The following is an 18958-nucleotide window of genomic DNA, read 5'->3' as shown; positions in this document are numbered from 1 at the left end:
ATGCTTTAGAAGGAGATGTAGTTGTTCTGACCATAATTTAAGAGGGTTAGTCCTTTCCTAAATCATTCACTGTGAGCTTCATTAAGAATGCGTAGAAGCAAGGGTGCTGGTTGATTATGATTGTTCACAGGTCATTAAAGACTCAAGTTTTAATCCACTGGAAGCTTAACCAAGAGAAAGCCAAGCAAACTGCAGAGATCCATATTCAATCTTTGTGCTTTTTTCAATCTCAGCACAGCAGCAACAATCCTTGATGTTCCCAACCTTGAGGAGGAGAAATATTAACCAGGATTTCCATTCTGACATCAATTGCAAAGTGTATGTTGGGTGAAGGGAGTCTCATTTATTTCGCCCCATTGATTTACTAATGTGTAGACATGGGTGAAGATTGGTCACTTATATGAGGTGCGAGGGAAACTTGTGTATCAATCTATGCCTTTGGGACAGGGAAATCATTGATGGAAATTTGAGATGACATCAACACTTGTTAAATTCTGATATCTAGTTCCAATAAATGTCTGGGAACTCAGTACTATAGATGTGGTTCTGCTAAATTTAAGTTGATTAAAGGAGTATCAGTGCATTTGGTAGATGGATGAGTTTAGAAGAGGCTTGGGCTATCATCATCATAATGGTATTGCACTAAAGTGATATATCTTGCAGGTAAATCAAGTGCATTAGCTATCCAAATATTGGCTTGACTCACCAGTTCTTTGTGCACTAAATTTAATTTTCAGTACCAATTTGGCTCACGTTCCTATTTCTCAGTTACAAGTTGGTGTCTTGAGACCTGACCGGATTAGTTAGGATGATACTTCAAATCATTGCTGAGCAGGATCTATATTGTTTGAATTTTACATTTTATGCCAAAGTAAGGCTCTGTCAGTCTTTTCAGGTGAATGTAAAGTAAAGAAGCTTTCCTGGTGACCTGGTTAATGCTAATCTCACAACCATCATTACTAAATGCAGAGTAATGGTCTTTCGTATCAGCAACTGTTTTTGGGGCCATTAAAATTGGTGTCATGTTTGCATACATAACAACAGTGACTGGACTTCAAAAATAATTCATTGTATTGTGTATTGAAATGTACATTATGTTTATATAATAAATGACAGTCTGTTCATTAATGTACTGTCCCAATTTCATGAAATGGCATTCACATGAGAACAAATTAATTTTGGAAGGATTATGGGAGAGTGCAGGGTGGGGGTAAATGTTGGGAATTGTGAATATGTATCCTGGGTTAAATGAAAACTGATTTCTACACTTTCAGTTAATTGATAATTGTATTTAAATAATTCTATTTACTGCTTTTTACCTAGTAATTTCAGTAGTGTGGGCACATTAGAGATATAAAGGGGAATGTTTGGGAGTTTCATGCTCAATAATATTAATGGGAAAGCAGTTGGTGTTCATTTGATCTGTTTACTAGTTAATTATGGTTGTTTAAAATCCCTTGATGACTGAAAAATTGAGTCACTGCCCCAAAGGGACAAGTCCATCACAAATTAATTTTTCTGATTTCGTCTATGTTAAAAACATGTTTTATTTGAATTTTTCTATTTAATCTAACATCAGCCATTAATGGTTAAATCAAGCAGCAGCCCTTCATCACTAAATGATGTTGTGCAGGCTAAAACTTATTTTTCAAATTAGAACATTTCATAAAATTAAAAGGCTGTTAAGATGTCATTAAATATAAGCTCTCAGAGAAGAGTAGCCAGAAAATAAGTTCTCAGTTTTTTTTTTGGTGAACTTTGTGTCTTTTCCTTCATTCATGTGACATGGCATCACTGGCTGGCCAGCATTTATTGCCTGTCTCTGATTGCCCTTGAGAAGGTGGTGGTGAGCTGCTTTCTTGAACCTCTACAGTCTAAAATATGTAGGTCGATCCATAATGCCATTAGGGAGGAAATTCCAGGATTTTGACCCAGCGACATTGAAGATATGTTTCCAAATCAGAATGGTAGTAGTTTGGAGGGGAACATACAGGCAGTGGTGTTCCAGGTAGTGGTCTACTGCCTTTGTCTTTCTTAATGGTAATGGTCAAGGGTTTGGAATATGATGCCTAAGGACTTTTGGAGAATTTCTGCAGTCCGTCTTAGAAATGGTACATACTGCTGCTACTGAGTGTTGGTGATAGATTGACTGAATGTTTGTGAATGTGATGCCATTGAAATCGGTGCTTTGTCCTGGATGATGTCAAGCTTCTTGGGGCTGCAGTCATCCAGACAAGTGGGGAATATTCCATGACACTCCTGACTTTTGCCTTGCAGTGGTGTACAGGTTTTGGAGAGGTGAGTTACTCACTGTAGGATTCCTAGCCTCTGATGGAAGTAACTCATCTTGACTGAGATCAGAATGCCCTTTCAGCTTAGGAGTTTAATGTTGAGTATAGTACAGTTTGATGTGACACAGAGCAAAGCTCCTTCTGCTGTACACTAACGATGTGGTTCATTACAAGTCTATTGGTCCACTGTAATATTTCCATATCCAGTACCAGTTTCCTGTGATCTTCGAGTGAGAATGCAAACACTTTTATATTCAAGGAACGCATATGGTTTGGGCAGATGTTGATGCCAATGATTCCCTCACCAACTTTAATGTATATTCCCAGTGATTGAAAAATGTCCAGTTAATTCAGTGCTTTCGCCCAACTATCGAAGGAATATTCTTTGTATTAGAATGTATAAAGGCCGGGGATTTTCCAGATGTTCATGAATGCTTGCTGTGTGTGAGCTTGAGTCTTATGTCTTTTGCAGGTTTGTTTGATCTTCAATTCTGATCAATTAACTGAAGCATGTTCCAAGATAAAGAGCTGGATTTCGGCCATTTTGACGAAAGAGACAAGACACGTTACTCAAAGGGTTCAAGGATGAATGGTTTACCAAGCCCCACACATAGCGCTCATTGTAGTTTCTACCGTACCCGAACCTTGCAGGCCCTTACCACTGAGAAGAAAGCCAAGAAGGTCCGCTTCTACCGTAACGGAGATCGGTACTTCAAGGGCATTGTGTATGCAATATCTGCAGATCGCTTCCGTTCCTTTGACGCTCTGCTGGCAGACCTGACCCGAACCTTGTCTGATAATGTGAACCTCCCACAGGGAGTTCGCATTATCTTTTCCATTGATGGGCTTGGGAAGGTTACCAGCCTTGATGAACTGGAGGAAGGTTAGTAATTGATCATTTTGGTATAAAACCAGAACTAATCTCCCTTGCTCCTTTTAATTTTGTTTTTTTTCATATAATAGCTCAGATTAATTATTACTGGCTAACTATTGTTTGATTGTGCAGGGTCATCTTAGAGCGTGTAACAATGCGATCGATATGTGGGAGCATTAAGATCATATCATCCGATTTCATTCAGTTTAAAGTTTGCATATTTAAATACGTATGTTGAAGCACAAAGTCTAATTGTCTGACCGACCTGAATTCAAAAGGGAGGATCTTCATTGCTTAGTTGAGCTGTAACAATTTCATTATTCCTTTCAATCCTAATGTTTAAACCACTCCTATCCCTATGCCCATCCTTTCTTTGCACCAGTGTTGAAACTCCTAATAAAGTATCAGAAATGGCACTGGGTTACAGATTTATGTTTGCTGTAAATGATCACTTTATTTTGGATTGATCAGCAATATTTTCACGTAAATTTCAATATATGGTGGATTTTGACTAATTATTTCAACATTTGTTTTGGTATTATCATCCGTTATTATCCTTATTATTGTGTGGTTATTCATATTATTCATGAGCATGATCATTCTATATGACTTAGTTTGGTACCATAATTTTGATCTTAGTCGCTCTATTACCAATTTCACGGAAATTTTAAGCAACAAGCTTCAAGGTCTGACACAGCAATAATCCAGCCTCCTTATCTACATCTGTTATTGAATAAGGTAGCTGGAAAAAATTAGTCTGCTGGTTGAAATATAGCATATTTCCAAAATGTTAAGCTCAGGAAAGAGTACAAACAATTGTTTTGCTCCGCCATGTAGCAGAGGGGCAAAATTGTGGATTTTGTATTAAATCGCTGTTGTTGAAGGTTCTAAAGAGCAATCCGTGACATATTGGATGGGTGAGAGTGTTTTAAAGAGGGACAGCTCAATGGTAAAAGTAATCCATCGGCCAGTTTCTCACCTTTACTTTCTGTTTCCATTGTCAACAGGGCCAGAGTTGATCCAAAGTAGTGAGGATGACTTTCTTGGCTGCCCCTTGTCTGCCACATGGGAATAGAATTCTTCCATGAGCAGGGTGTGACCCCAGCATTACGTCATTTGCATGTCTGGGTGACTAAATGGGCAGTGCACCCCAGCAGCAGCTGTGAAATAATTCCCTGCAACATGCCACTATGCCCCAGCACATTCCACCCAACGAGAAACTATGTTAGCAAAAATATTAATAGCTCTTATGGCTAAAATTAGTTAGTTCAAACTCTGGGATTTAATAGTTCAAGTTACAATGAAAGGCTTCCTGAGGGTAGACATTTTTGACAGAGGGAGACGAAGTAAATTACAAAATAATTGTATTTTAGTCGAGCCTCTTTATTATGACCAATAAATGGTTGCTGCCCAATTTATTCATGTAAGAGTGTCCGTAATATCTTTGAATTTGGTCCTGCCTTTGGGCAATAACGCCACTCTTTCTGCCTCATTTGATTTGGTGCTCCTGCATCAATCTCCCCGTGTAACAAATGTTACTTGTTCAACAGAGTTTGTACATTAATGGTTGTATGTGCAAGTGATGGAGAAAACTAGAAGTCAGCTAATTAAAAGCAAAGAATTGCGGATGCTGGAATCTAAAACAAAGAAGTAGGTGGAGAAACTCAGCAGGTCTGGCAGCATCTGTGGAGCAAAAGCAGATAAATATTTCGCATCAAGTGACCCTTTGCTTTTGCTTCAGAAGTTAGTTGATCACTGGTAATACCAGTAGCAAACATCAAACTGAATAACTAACCAATCGGATGGTAACTGGCGCCTTAGTATTCGCATAGTAAATGCAAATCAAGTCATGTGAGTTAATAATCGCTCCATTAAGATGTGTGGGATATTGAACTCTCAGATTCATAAAATCATCTATTGATTGAGTGTGGTTTGTTGTTGATTTTGGCTTCACATAAAATTTGATAATTGACTGAAATTCATAGCAAGGGCTGAGTCATCAAAAGTTACAGCCTCTGCAGAGACTCAGGCAGTGGACCACATTGTGACATACACACATGATATCATGTTAGACATATTATTGCATTTGGCATGCTTCGTACAGAGTACTGGCCTGAAGCCCACATACCACTCTGCCAAATGTTTGAAAATATCATTTTTTGGTACCATTTTTATATTGGACAAATGTGTATGTTAGTTTTATATAGACAAGACAAAAGTATAAACAAGTTTTGAATTTAACTCCAGAACCCATAAGTAGTGTTATTTGGGACCCAATTATTTGCTCATTATTCATTAATTTCAGGTTACACTTTAGATTCTATATGCATCAAAGTGAAATAATTTATACCCAGGCAGAAATCACTACCACTTCGAGAAAACTAAATATGAATTTTATAACAAATCTATTAGACCCTCATCAAGACAGCCTATCAGTTCATTCCATCGTGAGAATGTAGAGAAAATAGTGATTGGGCAGGCTGCCCTATACTCCTGATGGAATTGTAACCAAAAGGAGAGAAATTATGGAAAATTAGTGAACTCCCCCATTTCAGTTTCTATTCCTCTAATTTAGGAGAAAATTGAGAGCAGAATGTGGGTAGAGCTGATAGCTTTGTAAGCGACTATTTAATAGAGTCTCTGTAAAGCTGTTTGGCCTACATTCTGCATTAACTTGTTTGGCCTTCATTTTGCAGTATTTATGTGACAGCTAACCATTTTGTTAATTATCTCATTATGAACTTATTTTCTTTGGAGACATGATTAACTTTATGGGCTTTGTTCTGCGTTCAATACTGCAAGCTCTGAGTACTTGGACTCAAGAGTCTGAAGAAGCCTACCTTTTCATTAATGAACTTTGTTTGCTAACAGAGCATTTTTATGTTAGTTTGCCTTTGTTAAACAATATTGATGATTACTTATATTTCATGCAACAATTCACAAGATTGCACTTAGCTGTCAGCTAGGACCAGAAAACAAGTCTAGTACTAAGATAATCGATTTAAAATATCTCTGGTTCTGCACGCCTCTTTGGTTAATGGATAAGTGATATAGTTGTTTGGGTTTGATGTTAACAGATCAGAGTGTTTGCAGGTTTGAGGCCTCCACTGTGCTGAATTAGCTGGGCTTAGTTGGTGTGACAGCAGTGTCAATATAGTTGTTCGGCTGCAGAAGAGAAAACGTAAGAGCAAGGAGTAGGAATAGACCATGCCGTGCCTTGAGTCTACTACACCAATTAAGATAATGTCTGATCTGATTGCAACTTCAAATCAACATTCCTGCCATTTTTCTCCCTCCTGCCTACCAAGAATCTATTCACCTTTAAAAATATTCAACTATTGTATTTCCACTGCCTTTTCAGGAAGAGAGTTCCAAAGACTCACGACTTTTTGGGAGAAAAAAATTTAATCTCTTCTCTGTTTTGAACGACGACTCTTTTTTTTAAAAACAGTTAAACCTAATTCTAGATTCTTCCATAAAAGGAAACATGTTCTCCACATCTGCCCCGTCAAGATCCCCTCAGGATCTTATACGTTTCAAATATCAGTTAGGGTTCTCATTTTGCAGCTTAGTCCATTAACCTGTGGTGGAATGTGCACACATGTTTGTGGATGTTGGATGAGGGCCGTGTTGGACCGTACTATTCCCCATGATTGAATAGGCTGTCAACCCTAACAGTCTTGGTTCAAATGTGGAAAATAACCATTGACTAACATTAGTAGAGGGCAGCCAGGACTTTCAAAACCGTACCTCGACATGATTTGGTGTCTTTTAAGGGGCTGAAACTGACATAAAGACTTCATAGGGTAACTGGGAATGTCACGGTGTGCCAATGACTAAGGGGGTCTAACAGTTAACTTGAAAGCTATGTAGTATTTTATTCAAGAATGCAATTCTGTCAAACACTGGATAATTTAAATTTCTTGCAACTTTTTTTTTGCTGGCATCAGCTATTTCAGCAGCCGCCTCCTATACTTTCTGAATCCAGATTGCACGTGCATGTGCGTGTGTGTAAGATTAGAAAACACAGATTTTTGGCAAGACCTAACTGCCTTATTTAAAAATAAAATTGGTCATGTAATAAATGAGAGTAAACTTCAAGATGGAGCATGTAGGCATTAGACCATTTTGTACTTTGAAGAGATTTTCCAGCAGACACATCAGAACTGTCAAAGGATTAGATGAGCAATTGAAATTTCCCTATAGTCATTTGGTCAGCAATATAACCACTTTACAGGCATTACAACTTCTCAATGTGCATTCATATTGTTAAATAATAATTCAAATGATTTTTCTTTTTACTCACTGCTGCCTCATTCCACCCCACACTGTTCATTTTCTGTTTTTGTTTTTTTAGCTATGCACAGCCACTCATGTCAGCTTTAACTCCATCAGCCAATAGAAATAGGCAGTTAAGGCCTTGGATTTCTCCATTAATTCTGCCATGGCCTGCCTGAACCATTCAATTTTTTCTGGTTAATTAGTTCAGGACATATAGTGTGGGTGATGCAAACAACCATTCCTACTGCTCTCCCCTAAATTTTCTGTTGTCACTTGAATAATGAGACTCATGCCATGCCAAACACCGTGACATTGTTCTTTAACAAACTTTGCAATAAGCTTTCTTCCATAGCTCCCATAATACTCAGAGGGTAATGTTCAGTACCACGGCCTGGAAAGTTCCACATACAGTCATGGTCTTCCTGTTAGCTGATCTCAGCAGGGTGAATAATAAGGCTTAGTTAATTCCTCTCATTACCTCTAGGGCAAGGAAGATGCTAAATAAAGCTGGAATTCCCGGCTACAGTTGTTATAGAGTCATGGAGTCATACAGTACAGAAACAGACCCTTCAATCCAACCAGTCCATGCCGAACAAACTAAACTAGTCCCGCCTGCCTGCTCCTGGCCCATATCACTCCAAACCTTTCCTATTCATGTACTTATCCTAATGTCTTTGACACATTGCAATTGTACTTACACTGTCAATGACTGAAAGTTATACATTTGGGAGCATCGGATTAGAATGTAGTTAAATTTGGCTGTGATACCTTCTAAGGTAGAATGATCCCAAGCACTCCCAAGCGTTGTAATACTAAATGGTGGCTGGCCCCTTTGGCAATTCAATATAGCACTAAATTGGACAGGATACAGTAAGTGACAGTTTCATGGTCCGTTGAATGGCTTGATTGTGTCTTTGGAAGATTGTGGATTTCTGATACCACCTCCTCTGCTCTTCCAGCAGCTCCACAAGAATGTATTTTTTTTAGTTTATCTAATTTCCAGCTTTTCTTAGTAACCATTCAAAGCAGCTAGTGAGATTTGTCTGGGATCAGAACTGAGGAATTGCAATTGTTTACAAGAGCACTTCACTACTGGTTAACCAAACAAAATAATTTTGGCAAAAATGTTTTCATTTTGGCAAGAATTTGCATAATAGTCATTAATGATAGAATAGATTTGACAGATCATATGGGTTACCCCTGCTGTTACCTCTTATGTTTTAGTACAATTAATTTATGCATTAAATAAATCTGCATATATTTTATGTTTTAACAATATTTTGAATGTGTAATACCATTAAATGATTCTCCTGTAATCGATGCCAAAGGCATGATATAGTTCTGAATGTCATTAATTAATTAAAAATGGGCACAAATGAAATTTCAGTTCTGAATTCAGCTCTTAAGTATGGGGTTATGTAAGACCTCCTTCAGAGTACCAGCTGGGATCCGAAACAGACAAGAAACAATTAAATATTTTACACAGAGATATATATATATATATGCACGCACTGTGGTCATTCAGAAAATAGTGTGTTGCTGTAACAATCTCAACACACAAAAAAAAAATCCATTTTTACTTACTTATGCTTGGATTTCCATTCTGTCAGTGTATATGAAATCTGTGTATGTGTTGCTGATTGGACTTTGAGGTTGGCTTCTTCCATGGCAGATGAAATCTAGCAAATGTACTAATACAGTGATGTTTTGGGAAAATTGACAATACAAACCACATTTCATCCACTGAAATCAAAGCAAATTAATGCAGGTGTTGGAAATCTGAAATAAAAACAGAAAATGCTGGAAATACTCAGCAGGTCTGACAGTATCTGTGAAGAGTGAAACAATCAATATTTTATGTCAAGGACCTTTTAAGAAAGTAGCAATTTAACCAACAAAACTATAATGATCTGTTACTGTAACCGATGACACATTCAGCATATTGCTGACTCCGCTAAGCACCTCTCCTCACAAGGCTCCACGGTTACTATCTTTACTCAGAGAGTAGTAAGGGCGTGGAATGCCCTGCCTGCAAAAGTAGCAGACTCGCCCACTTTAAGGGCATTTAAATGGTCATTGGATAAACATATGGATGATAATGGAATAGTTTAGGTTAGATGGGCTTCAGATTAGTTTCACAGGTCGGCGCAACATCGAGGGCCGAAGGGCCTGTACTGCGCTGTAATGTTCTATGTTCTATGTTCTACTACTAATCACTTTCAGGCCACATCCTGAGACAGTTTCTGAGTTTCCCATTCAGCTTTAGCAGAAAACTATTTTTTTTTATCATGTATGTTCAGAATTGCAAATTCTAGGGTATTTGTATCTTGTGTCCTGTTGGCTGATTGTGCAGAGTGGCCTGTGATTTTTTTTCAGCTGATCCATTCACCGTGTATTGCCAGCTTTGTATGCAATCATACTGACTGTTTCTTTTAATCAGGTCTGTATTAAGGAAGGCCTATCAATATTAAGATAAGGACTCTTGCAATGTAGTGGTAATGTCCCTACCTCAGAGTCAAGAAGCCTTGGCTCAAGTCCCATGTGCTCCAGAAGTGTGTAGTAACATCTCTGAGGCAGTTGTTTAACAATATTTTCTGAAGGCAGAACAAACTATATCAAACTCTTTTTTTCTATGTTAAATTTCAGTAACAAATTTGACCAGGTGTTTTTCTTTGTGTTTAGGAGAGAGTTATGTTTGCTCATCACATGACATCTTCAAAAAGGTGGATTACACCAAGAATGTAAATCCCAATTGGTCTGTGAATGTCAAAGCTTCTGCTACCCAGAAAGTACCACAGTCCCTGGCCAGTGCCAAGCACATGACTGAGGTCAAAGAAACCAAGGACTTTGTTCGCCCTAAACTAGTGACTGTCATACGGAGTGGAGTCAAGCCACGGAAAGCAGTGAGAGTTCTGCTCAACAAGAAAACAGCACACTCCTTTGAGCAAGTTCTTACTGACATCACTGAGGCCATCAAGCTGGAGACTGGGGTAGTGAAGAAGCTATACACCTTGGATGGCAAGCAGGTGAGTCTCGCTGTTCCATCACCATTCAACCACTACGAGGTGAGCTATAAAGCTTGCATGTGGACCAGACTGGAAAGCACAAATAAGCTGTTCTTTTTTTAATGAAGCCTTGCCTTCATTTAATTAGCTGTCTCGTTCTCAATTTTGCACTGCAGAACACATACAGGTATGATTTTGCTGTTCCGACCAACTGCTTCTGTTTTTGACAGTCTTGTAGCACTGGTGATTAAAACAGGATGCTAGGAAAGCTTAGTACAGTGCATGAGTAGTCACCTTCAAAATCCTTTTAGAAGAAGTTATCTAACATTGTAAATGAGAAATAATGTAGTAAATTGTTTTCAGATAACATTATAGTTTTGAGCATCAATTAGTTACATGGGAATGTGCAGTGAAGTCCTTGGACCTGTCATATGAATCATGATGCAGGATATACAAGAGAGTTTAAAGTAGCGATGAGTTACCTGAATGGACAATTCTACCACTTAGCTTATTAAAGTTCCAAGGTGAGACAGGTCATCAAAACATGTACCATTTTATATGGCCAAACCATGGCTTACAAGGGAGGTTAGAGAAATGATGGGGAATGTAGGTTTAATGAGTGGGAAAAACTGGAGCAAATCGGTATTAGTAGATAAATGGTGTTGGAGAAATTGATGGATTGAATGCTGATAAATCCCCAGGGTCTGATAATCTAAATCCCAAGATACTTAAAAAGTGGCCTAAGAAATAGTGGATTCAGTGGTGGACATCTTCCAAGACTCTTTAGACTCTGGAACAGTTCCTGCAGATTGGAGGATAGCTAATATAACCCCATTTATTAAAAAGGGAGGTAGAGAGGAAACAGGGAATTATAGACCCATGACTCTGATGTAGTAGTGGAGAAGATGCTAGAGTCTATTACTGAGAATTTTATAGCAGAGCATTTAGAACACAGTAGTAGAATCAAGCATAACTGCATGGATTTACAAAAATGAAATCAGCTTGACACATCTATTGGAATTCTTTGAGGATTTTTCTAGTAAAGTTGATCAGGTGAGCCTGTGGATGGGGCTTATTTTGATTTTCAGAATCCCTCATAAGAGGTTATTGTGTAAAATTAAAGCACATGGGATGGGGTGTAGTGTGTTGAGAGAGATAGAAGATTGCTTAGCAGACAGGAAACCAAAAGTAGGAATGAATGGATCTTTATTGCAATGGCAGGTACTGATAGTAGGACCTCAGCTATTTACAATATATGTTAATGATTTAGATGAGGGAACAAAATACAGTATCTCAAAATTTGCAGATGACACAAAGCTGGGTGGAAGGGTGAGGTGTGAGGAAGATGCAGAGATGATGCTCTGTCATTTGGACAGGCTGAGTGAGTGGGCAAATGTATGGCTGATGTAGTACAAAGTGTATAAATGTGAGGTTATCCACTTTCAGAGAAAAAATAGGAAGGAAAGTTATTATTTCAATGGCTGTAAATTTAAAGAGGGAATGTTAGTGAGACATGGGCGTCCTCTCTCACCAATTGCTGAAAGTAAGCATGCAGATATAGCAGACATTAAAGATGCTGGAATTCCATTCCTAATGGCATTGCTGGTCAGCCCACGGCAGGTGGATTTCAATGGTTCAAGAAGGCAGCTCACCACCACTACCTCAAGAGCACTGGGGGCAAGCAATAAATGCTGGCTGGCCAGCAATGCCCACATCCCACAAACAAATTTTTTAAAAAAACGAAAGCTGGTCTTTATAGCAGGAGGATTTGAGTACAGCAAGATGCCTTGCTGCAATTGTACAGGGCATTGGTGAGGCCACACCTGCTATCTAGTGTGCAGTATTGGTCTCCTTGACTGAGGAAAAATGTTCTTGCTCTACAGAGAGTGCAGTAAAGGTTTACCAGATTGATTCCTGGGATGGTAGGACTGATGTATGAGGAGCGATTTAGTCAGTTAGGATTGTATTCGCTGGTGTTTAGAAGAATGAGGGGTTGGGGGTAGGGTTGGGGGGTATCTCGTAGAAACCTGCAAGATTCTAACAGGATTAGACAGGTTAGATACACGAAGCATGTTCCTGATGGTGAGGAATCCAGAACTAGGTGTGATAGTTTAAAGTTAAGGACTGAGATGAGGAAAAATTTCTGCAGCCAGAGAGTAGTGAGCTGTGGAATTCGCTGCCACAGAAATTGGTTGAGGCCAAAACATTGTTTTCAAGAAGGGATAAATATATCTCTTGTGGCTAAAGAGATCGAGGGATATGTGGGGACAGTGGAATTTGTGCATCGAGTTTGATTATCAGGCATGATCATATTGAATGGTGGTGCAGGCTTGAGGCATTGAATGACCTACTCCAGTTCATATCTTCAATGTAAGAAAATGGGAAAGGCTTTGGAAATCTGAAGCACAAAGGACTTGAGTCCTAGTTCAGGATTTTCTTAATGTTAATATGCAGATTCAGTTGGCAGTTGGGAAGACAAATGCAGTGTTAACATTTATTTCAAGAGGGCTAGAATACACGAGCAGAGATGTACCTGAGGCTGTACAAGGCTCTGGTCAGATTGCATTTTGAATATTGTGAGCAGTTTTGGGCCCCATTTCTAAAGAGGAATGTGCTAGCCTTGGAGGGGTTCCAGAGGAGGTTCACAAGAATGTTCCCAGGGATGAAGGGCATGTCAAATGGAGTCATGGGGTCATACATCATGGAAACAGACCCTTCAGTCCAACTGGTCCGTGCCAACCATGTTCCCAAACCAAATAATCCCACTTGCCTGATTTTGGCCCAAACCCTTCCATACCTTTCCTATTAATGTACTTATCCAAATGTCTTTTAAATGTTGCCACTGTACCTGTACCTACCTTCTTCTGGCAGTTCATTCCACATACGAACCACTCTGTAAAATGTTGCCCCTTGTCCTTTTTAAATTTTGCGTGTCTCACTTTAAAAATATGCCCCCTAGTTTTGAACTCACTACGCATGGGAAGTTATCCTTCACCTTATCTATGCCTATCATGATTTTATTAACCTCTATAAGGTCACCCCCCAACCTCTTAAATCCAATGGTAAAACTCCCAGCTTATCTTTATAACTCAAATCTTCCATTCCTGGCAACATCCTGCTAAATCTTTTCTGAACCCTTTCCAATTTAATAATATCCTTCCTAAGGCAGGGCCACCAGAACTGTACACAGTAATCCAGAGGAGACCTCACCAACGTCCTGTTACAACCTCAACATGACATCTCAGTTTCTATACTCAAAGGTCTGAGTAATAAAGGCAAGCATGCTAAACACCTTCCTAACCACCCTGCTTACATGTCACGCAAATTTTAAAGGATTATATACCTGAATCCCTAGATCTTTCTGTTATACATCATTACTCAGGGCCCTACCATTAATGTATGTGTCCTGCTTGTTTGTTTTACCAAAATGCAATCCCTCGCATTTATCCAAATTAAACTTCATTTGCCACTCCTCAGCCCATTGACCTAATTCATCAAGATCGCTTTATAATCTTAGATAACCTTCTTCATTGTCCATTATACTTCCAATTTTGGTGTCATCCACAAAGTTACTAACCGTGTATCATATATTTTCATCTAAATCATTTATGATAAGTGATAAACAAACGTAGACCCAGTACCAATCTCTGTAGAACACGGCTGGTCACAGGCCTCCAGTTCGAAAAACAACCCTCCACCACTGCTCTCTGTCTCCTACCATCAAGCCAATTTTGTATCCAATTGGTAAGATCTCCCTAAATCTCATGTGACCTAACTTTACTAATTAGTCTACCATACAGAACCTTGTTAAAGGCTTTACCAAAGTCCATGTAAACAATGTCTACCACTCTGCCCGCAAAAAATCAAATCAAGTTACTTCCTCAAAATATCAATCCAGTTGTGAGACATAATTTCCCACACACAAAGCCATGCTATCTTTAATCAAACCTTGCCTCTCCAAATGTATGTAAGTCCTATCTTTCAGAATCACCTCCAACAACTTACCCACCACTGATGTCAGCCTTCTCCTTACAGCCTTTCTTTAATAAAAGCTCAACATTAGCCACCCTCCAGTCCTCTGGCAACTCACCCGTGGTTATAGATGATACAAATATTTCTGCTAGGGGCCCTGCAATTTCTTTATGAGAAGCAGTTGAGGACTCTGGGTCTGTACTCAATGGAGTTTGAAAGGTTGAGGGAGGATTCTCATTGAAACTTATGAATACTGAGAGGCCTGGATAGAGTGGATGTGGCGAAGATGTTTTGACTTGTAGTGGAAACAAGGACCTGAGGGCACAGCTTCAGAGCGAAGTGATGACCCTTTAGAACTAAAATGAGGAATTTCTTCAGCCAAAGGGTGGTGAATCTGTGGGTATTTAAAATAGATAGGTTTTTGATTATTAAGGGGATCGAGAGTTACAGGGAGAAGGCAGGAGACTGGGGTTGACAGACATATCAGCCATGATCGAACAGCAGAATAGACTCTATGGACTGAATGGCCTAATTCGGCTCTTATATTTTAGGGTCTTATGATTCAGTTGAAAAACTATGAACTGGGTGGCAGTATCTATTGGCACAAAGAGGCTGTGAAATATTTAACAAAATACCTAACATATATGTAGAGACTCTGCAGGATTATCCACTGGAATGATCAGATACAACAAACACATGACTGTAAAGAAATTGATGGAATCAATGGAAAGATAATCGTACAGGTGAGGACCAACTTCAATGACTATGCAAATTTAATGCATGTTCTTGGTCATTGAATTTTGAAACACTTTTTACCTGATGTGACTATAAAACCTTGCACTGTATTTCAGTTCCTCACACATTTTTCCTGGCCTTGTACCATTGCATCTACATTACTCCTCGTCTCTGTCAATGCTGTTAATTGCCAGAAGATGTGTAAGATCTGGTGATGGAATAAATCTCCCTCTGATAAACTATTGCATGAACAAATTTTGCAAATCTCTGACCTGTTGGTTACATATGTCTGGGTACAACTCAAGCTAACAATTTTTATTAAACTGCAGACATCCCAGACAGACAAGAGTAATTGTTTCCATTTTATATCCAACAAACTCTACTGACATTCCCGAAATGTAGTGCTACATTCCCAAATATCGAATCACAGTGAGTGTAGCTTTTGTCCTGACTCTACATTCAAACTTTATATTGGGATGTGTGGGATAATTGCTAGTGCATGAGGCTATTTCAAGATAACAAGCACAACAAGAAGAGCCAGTAGGTTTCATATTGGAGTTGGTTATCCTGCATTGCTGCCCATTATTTCTCTCTGCTCAGCAATTTGGAGATAAAATTTCTTCACAACTGTGGCTGAAGACCTGTTATCTGGCCTGTACTGTTCTGACCTCATTATCAGGTATGTAAAAACAGCCCAGGATGACTCTGGTGATTTTCCTTTCACCCTGCGAGGCTCATTAACTCTTTATAGCAACGTGACTAAACTGAGGAGCTTAGTGTCATGGAGCTGCATCTAACATGTGTCTACATACCAGTCAAAACATTCTACTTGATTTTGAAGAATGTTTAAGTAGTCAGAGTGTCTGAGCTATTTCCTGATAAATAGATAGTATATCCATAATGACCACAAGCAACAGGAAGACCGAGGAGTTCTTCAAAATAAAACAGGTATGCTACCTTCCTTTTCTTGATGTCTTTTCAGTTAATACAGTAACCTGAGAGGAATTTTATGAAATGATCATATCTGAGAAATAATGTGTCTTTGTCAGTGAGGGATCCATTTAGAATAAGGAGATTCTGTAGATAAAATCTAAGAGTGAAGAACTGCTCATTTTTGAGGTGCACATGAACATCCAGAATGGATTGCCAGCACCTCCAATGCCTTGCTTGAAGGAAACTTCACTGGTGTTTATATACACTTGAACAAAATCGCATGCTGAAGTATTGAGAAAGCAAGCCCAAATGTTATATCAAAATTATGTCAACCCATTTAGTCAGTGACTAAATAATGCTGCAGCAAGGAACCATAGTTACCATGATTTCAATTCCATGCATATTACAAAGTGAAAAGTGAAATTCAATAATTGAAATTGTCGCCATTCAGGCAGGAAAAAAGACAACGCCCAAAATATATGAGAGTATCAGTGAAATTAAAAATTTTGTGCAAGATGTCACTGTTTTTATGCCTTACTTTTCATTTGTAGTTATGTAATTTGAGGTTACAGCTCTATCATTACACATACTTAAAATTTTCATTTTGACACAAAGTAATTAGTTTTTAGCTGAAGTATATAAAATTTCTGTTTAGCAGCAAATGGTTCGGGGGGGGGGTTCTCAAAAATCATTGCCAGACTTTCTCACTTGCAATTACAAACTTGCAGGCCTATTTAATTTACCCTTACTCATTTTCCACTAAGTTTGCAATAGTGTTCAGAATTCTACACATTACACAAGTTTACAGGCATATCATCTAGAAAGACCTCTACTGTTCAAAGGAGCACAAAAATAGGCAGTAGGTTAAGGACATGTTTTAATACTTCATTTGAATTAGTTCGACAAGCATTCATTAGAAGACATGAAAAATATTCATACACATCCTGCTTCTTGTAATACTGTTCACATATACACTCGCTATTAATTTTGTTTCAGCACCTGTGTGTAAGTCATTCCCTTTATTTAGAAACCAGAAGAATTCTTTGAAGTGCAACGTATGTGCTTGATTTTATGTTATATACACCACTGTGTTTTTAAATCGGGTTTACACACAAGGGCTGATCAGGAGTGCTCATCTGTACATCTGTTACGTCTCACATTTTGGATGTTTGAGAGTGATGCACTTAAAAAATGCCAACAAGATTTAGAGTGCACAATTAAAATGCTTGTACCTCTCTGTTCCATATCCAATGGTCATGATGTTATAGAACAATTTATTTCCTCCACAGTGGCAGTTCTGACTTATTGGATCACAGAAAGGTAAATGATCTTGTAATTAGGAAGGAGAGATTGGGGATGAGCTGTACTTTGAGATAAAAATATTGCCCGATGATAGATTGTAAGGATACACATGTAAGCTAGAGCTTTTTCCTTCTCCCACACATTTGTTGGAAGTCCCAGTTACTCAGTTATTCTAATCTTTGGAGTAAGAGACAACATTTTTCTTTTAAATAATTGGAGCAATTTGGTTAAATGCTCTATGATGATTTTATAACACTGCAAGGAGTACTTTCAAAGGTCTCCTCAATAAAACAATAACTGCTTTAATGGATGTGCTGAGCTAACAGTTAGAGCTACCCACGAGTCTATTGTCTAGAACATTAAAAATTGGATATATGGAAGAAGAGGAGGGTTAATATTTCCAAAAAGTGAAATAATATATTAATCCCTTATATGTTACAAGAATTACAAATTGAATGATTCTGATCCCTGTGTGACAGAGGCAAGAAAAAATATTCACTCAATCAATCATTTTGTTTAGGACTGCTAATAATGTTAGTGGACAACAGATTAGAGGATTTTCAAACATAGATACATGATTGCAATTTTTCTCAGTTGAAAATCTACCTTCTCGTTTCCATCAAATTACTTATGTTCGTTGTGAATATTCTACTACAGTGCATAGTGTACTGGTGAGATCCCATCTAGAATACTGTGTCCAGTTTTACATTCCTTAGTCAAGATCAGACAGAATTGCGTTAGAAACAGTTCACAGGAAGATCACTGGACTAGTTCCTGGGATGAGGAGGTTATCTTATGAGGATAGTTTAGACAGGTTGGGTCTGTATCCATTGGAGTTTGGATGAGAATTTGAGAACTTACTGAAATATTTAAGATCCTGAAGGAGACTTGACAGAGTGAGAAACTCGAACAAGGACACAGCTTAAAAATAAGGAGTTTCCCATCAAAGACAGAGAGAAGGACTTTGTTTCTCCCAAATGGTCATGGGAACTGTCTTCCCTAGAGAGTGATTGAGGTGGGTTCATTGAATATTTTGAAGCAGATTCTTAATTAATAAGGGAATCAAAGAATATCGGGGAAAGGCTGGAAAATGGAATGACAATACAGGTTCAAGGGACTAAATGGCTTACTTCTGCTCTTAATTTCAACATTTGTATGTAGCTTCAAAACTGGAATAAATTATCTAGCATGACACTTCATTGCTGTACTGTACTGTACGAATCAGAGGTTCTTCTTCTCTGAAGCTTTACCTAACTGTTCAGAAGAACATAAAAGATCCTCTGCCACTAGTTAAGGAAGAACAGGTAGCTCTCTGTGTCCTTGTTAATATTTATCCCTTAACGAACACTATTAAAAATCAACTATCTGGTCATTTATGTAACTGGCTATTTATGGGACTTGATGTGATTGACAGGTCTGCTTACAAAATAACTGTGAATACTCGTTAAAGTGAGTCAATGCTTGTGAAGTAGTTTCAGATATTGCAAAAATGCAAAAAGTATCACATAATTATAAATGTTTTTTTCTTTGCTTAAGTAATAATTAGTTCAATTGTATTTTATCAA

General features: G+C 38.3%; 1 protein-coding gene across 2 annotated transcripts in view; it reads left to right on the top strand.

Annotated features, from left to right (window-relative positions):
* LOC109930541 (neuronal migration protein doublecortin-like) overlaps positions 1-18958 on the top strand; it is a 157126-nt gene that overhangs the window by 1420 nt on the left and 136748 nt on the right. For both annotated transcript variants that reach the window (XM_048605447.1, XM_048605448.1), the window contains exons 2-3: positions 2764-3174; positions 10129-10472. In XM_048605447.1, the coding sequence (XP_048461404.1) occupies positions 2802-3174; positions 10129-10472 (717 nt within the window). In that variant the 5' untranslated portion in view covers positions 2764-2801. The remainder of the gene's footprint in view (positions 1-2763; positions 3175-10128; positions 10473-18958) is intronic.

The sequence above is a fragment of the Rhincodon typus genome, chromosome 14, assembly GCF_021869965.1.
Source record: "Rhincodon typus isolate 14 chromosome 14, sRhiTyp1.1, whole genome shotgun sequence".
NCBI lineage: Eukaryota > Metazoa > Chordata > Chondrichthyes > Orectolobiformes > Rhincodontidae > Rhincodon > Rhincodon typus.
The sequence above is the reverse complement of the archived record's forward strand: the minus strand, read 5'-3'. Positions and strand labels throughout refer to the sequence as shown.